Genomic DNA, 2704 nt, shown 5'->3' with positions numbered 1-2704 from the left:
CCATGAGTATTCATGGAAACAGAAAAGCTATTTACAAAATGATTTACCAAGTAGGCACTCAAAAATTAAATTAATGTGAAATATTTTACCTTAAAACATTTAAGACAAATGTTTAAAAGATGTCTACATAGTTACAATGATAACTGGTGTTGTGGGCTGTCTCAGTGATTGGCACAGAGCTTAGAACAGGCAAGTGGTTAACCAGTTTTTTGCATGGTACAGCACCTCATAATGAACACAAAACAAAATAGTAAAATGTAACAAGGGCTACATCTACCAAGGAGAAAACAGATTCCACTTCTTGAGGTGTGTGCCAGGCGGGCGCCAATAATTTTCATGTAAATCAAAAATAGGGCCATCAGATAAATCAGTGTGTTACTAATTACACTGGAAAAAATAGAGGCTGGCTCTGGAGTTCCTGGAGCTTATTCACATTCTGTGAGCAACCAAAAAACTGTTTAGTGAGAGACTTCTTCAAGTATGCTACAAGCCAGAAAGAAACGTGGTCATTCCTGCCAGCAGCCACCAACCTCCAGAACAACATGAGCTGATGGTTTCATCTCCACAATTTGTACAGTCTATCTAAACCACGTGTCAAAGTCAAGGCCTGCGGGCCACATCCGGCCCGGCATACATTTATATCCGGCCCGCAAGATCATTTTATATAGATGTACTATTATTGTTATGCATGGCCCGGCGATATGAGGCGCTAATAATATACAAACTACAGATCCCATAATGCACCGCTGAAGCCTCCTTGCTGACTGCTAGGCTAACTGGGAACATTCCCGCGTCAATCAAGTCAAACTTCTGTTATTGCGAAGCTAGCCACTCACAATGGTGGAGAGAAAAGTTGATTCTGAATGACTGCAGCTGTAGTGAGCATCCGTTATTCAAACATCAACAAAATATCTTACAACTAATGAACTTACCATATAGCACTTCAAAAACTTTAAGCCCTCGAAATTCCCGCTTTCCATGGCACCCAACGAAGTTATATTGCCTGGAAAGAGCATTGTCCATAATGAAGGCCATCATTCTTCTTGTGGCTTCATCAACAGTGCTCCCTCTGATCTCTGCCACAACAGAAACCTTAGGACACGCAAGGACAATAATTTTACTGACAGTAGTACCATCAGTCACACCTAAAAGAAAGCAAGCACAGCTACACAGTAATTAGGCTCTATAATATTGATGCTAATTGACTGAGAAAGAGTTAGGTGTCAAAGTCAAACACTGTCTGATGTGAATGCAAAGAGCTAAATGATTCACCAAAAGTAATTTCTTAAGTTTTGGGTTTGGCATGGCACAACTTATAACTAGGTAATGTTTGGAGAAGTCATTTTATTAACAAAAATAGCAACTTTTGTTCAGCTCTCCTCCCACTCCTTCATTGCACTGACCATGTTCGAACAAACAGCAACTTTCCTTGATCATAACTGCTAGCATGAAACACAGACTGATTGAGGCATTAATCATTGAATATTGTTATTACATCATTATTATTTACCACTTCTTTTAGGAAGACAGGGTCTGCCAGTTTTTGCTCCAGTGCTGCCACATCTGCTACTGTCCGGATGGGAAATACAGCACCCTCGGGTAATACTGCAGCAACTGGTCCATCACGTTGTGTAAGGAGAGACTGTAGCATTCGACTGTGGACCCTCTGAGTGTCCTTAATGTCTTCCAGGAGGGTTAGAACACGTACAAACATGCTCGTATTGGTGGCTTGTAGAAGTTGTCTTGGAACTGGTTGTGAAACCACAGGTGAAGGAGTTGAGGGTTGTAGCGGCTGAACAAATGGATGAGTGATGTTCAGGAAGTGAGTTTCACTTGAATGTCTATTCTCCATTGCTGATGGTGGTGAGGTCTCTGGCTGTTCCGCAGTGTTGTCCCAATCCTCATCAGAGCTCGACGGGATCACTGGCCTTAAAACAAACAAACAAACAAAATACAACAAACATACACACACAAATAAATAATAATCCAAACACATAATTTAGGGTACTGGTTAGTCCTACAAACTAAAAACATTAATGTATATAATGGCATCAAAAAAAAAGTCTAAAACAATTTTTTAAAAGTCAACAAGTTATAAAGCGCTATTTTGAAATCATATCTGAACCTGATGAGCAGCAAGGGTCTGCTAAAGAAACTGTCAGGTTTTTTTTCTTCTTATAATCTCAATAAATTTTTGCTTTTAAGGTGTTTTCAACACAATTACCTCCTTTTCCGCTTCCCTTTCCCAATCTGCTTCCAGAATCCAAATAAATTCCACCAAGGAAGGTTTCTAATGGGAAGCAGGAAATGCTGTCTAAAGGGCCAAACTTCCGTACATCTTGAGCTAGGTGTATTAAAGAATGTATATTATAACCAACAAAGTCAAGACCATAAATCAAAGCAAAATCTTTCACAAACTGCTTCAAAACATCCTCTGCATAATCACAGTCAGTTATCAATATACAAATCAGGACTTAGAAGAATTCTTGTAGATACAGATAACAGTATAAAGTATCTATACATTTGGCTTGGTATATTATTCAGTAGAACTGGGCTTGTGTAAAGCAAAACTTGTCTCAATTCAGTTGCTTTCTACGTGCTAATTTCAATGAGAGACCTTGGTTTTCTTGCAAAACTTTAAGGAAGATATTGCCTGACAGAAACCATGAATGCTGAAATCAGTTAGAATTTGCATAGACTGTCT

At 39.1% G+C, this 2704-nt stretch overlaps 1 protein-coding gene across 1 annotated transcript; it reads right to left on the bottom strand.

The window, feature by feature from the left end:
- Positions 1-382: 382 nt before the first annotated feature.
- On the bottom strand, positions 383-2280 carry LOC146638337 (uncharacterized). Its single transcript, XM_085363940.1, has 4 exons — positions 2225-2280; positions 1511-1928; positions 933-1092; positions 383-483 (listed from the first exon to the last, which is right to left on the bottom strand). Exons 2-4 carry the CDS (start codon positions 1850-1852, stop codon positions 383-385), a joined length of 603 nt encoding a protein of 200 aa, XP_085220066.1. The 5' UTR covers positions 1853-1928; positions 2225-2280.
- Between the last annotated feature and the right edge of the window lie 424 nt (positions 2281-2704).

The sequence above is a fragment of the Diplotaxodon limnothrissa genome, linkage group LG2, assembly GCF_057381915.1.
Source record: "Diplotaxodon limnothrissa isolate DT_005_m linkage group LG2, D_limnothrissa_male_GT1.1, whole genome shotgun sequence".
In the NCBI taxonomy this organism is placed as follows: Eukaryota; Metazoa; Chordata; class Actinopteri; order Cichliformes; family Cichlidae; genus Diplotaxodon; species Diplotaxodon limnothrissa.
The sequence above is the reverse complement of the archived record's forward strand: the minus strand, read 5'-3'. Positions and strand labels throughout refer to the sequence as shown.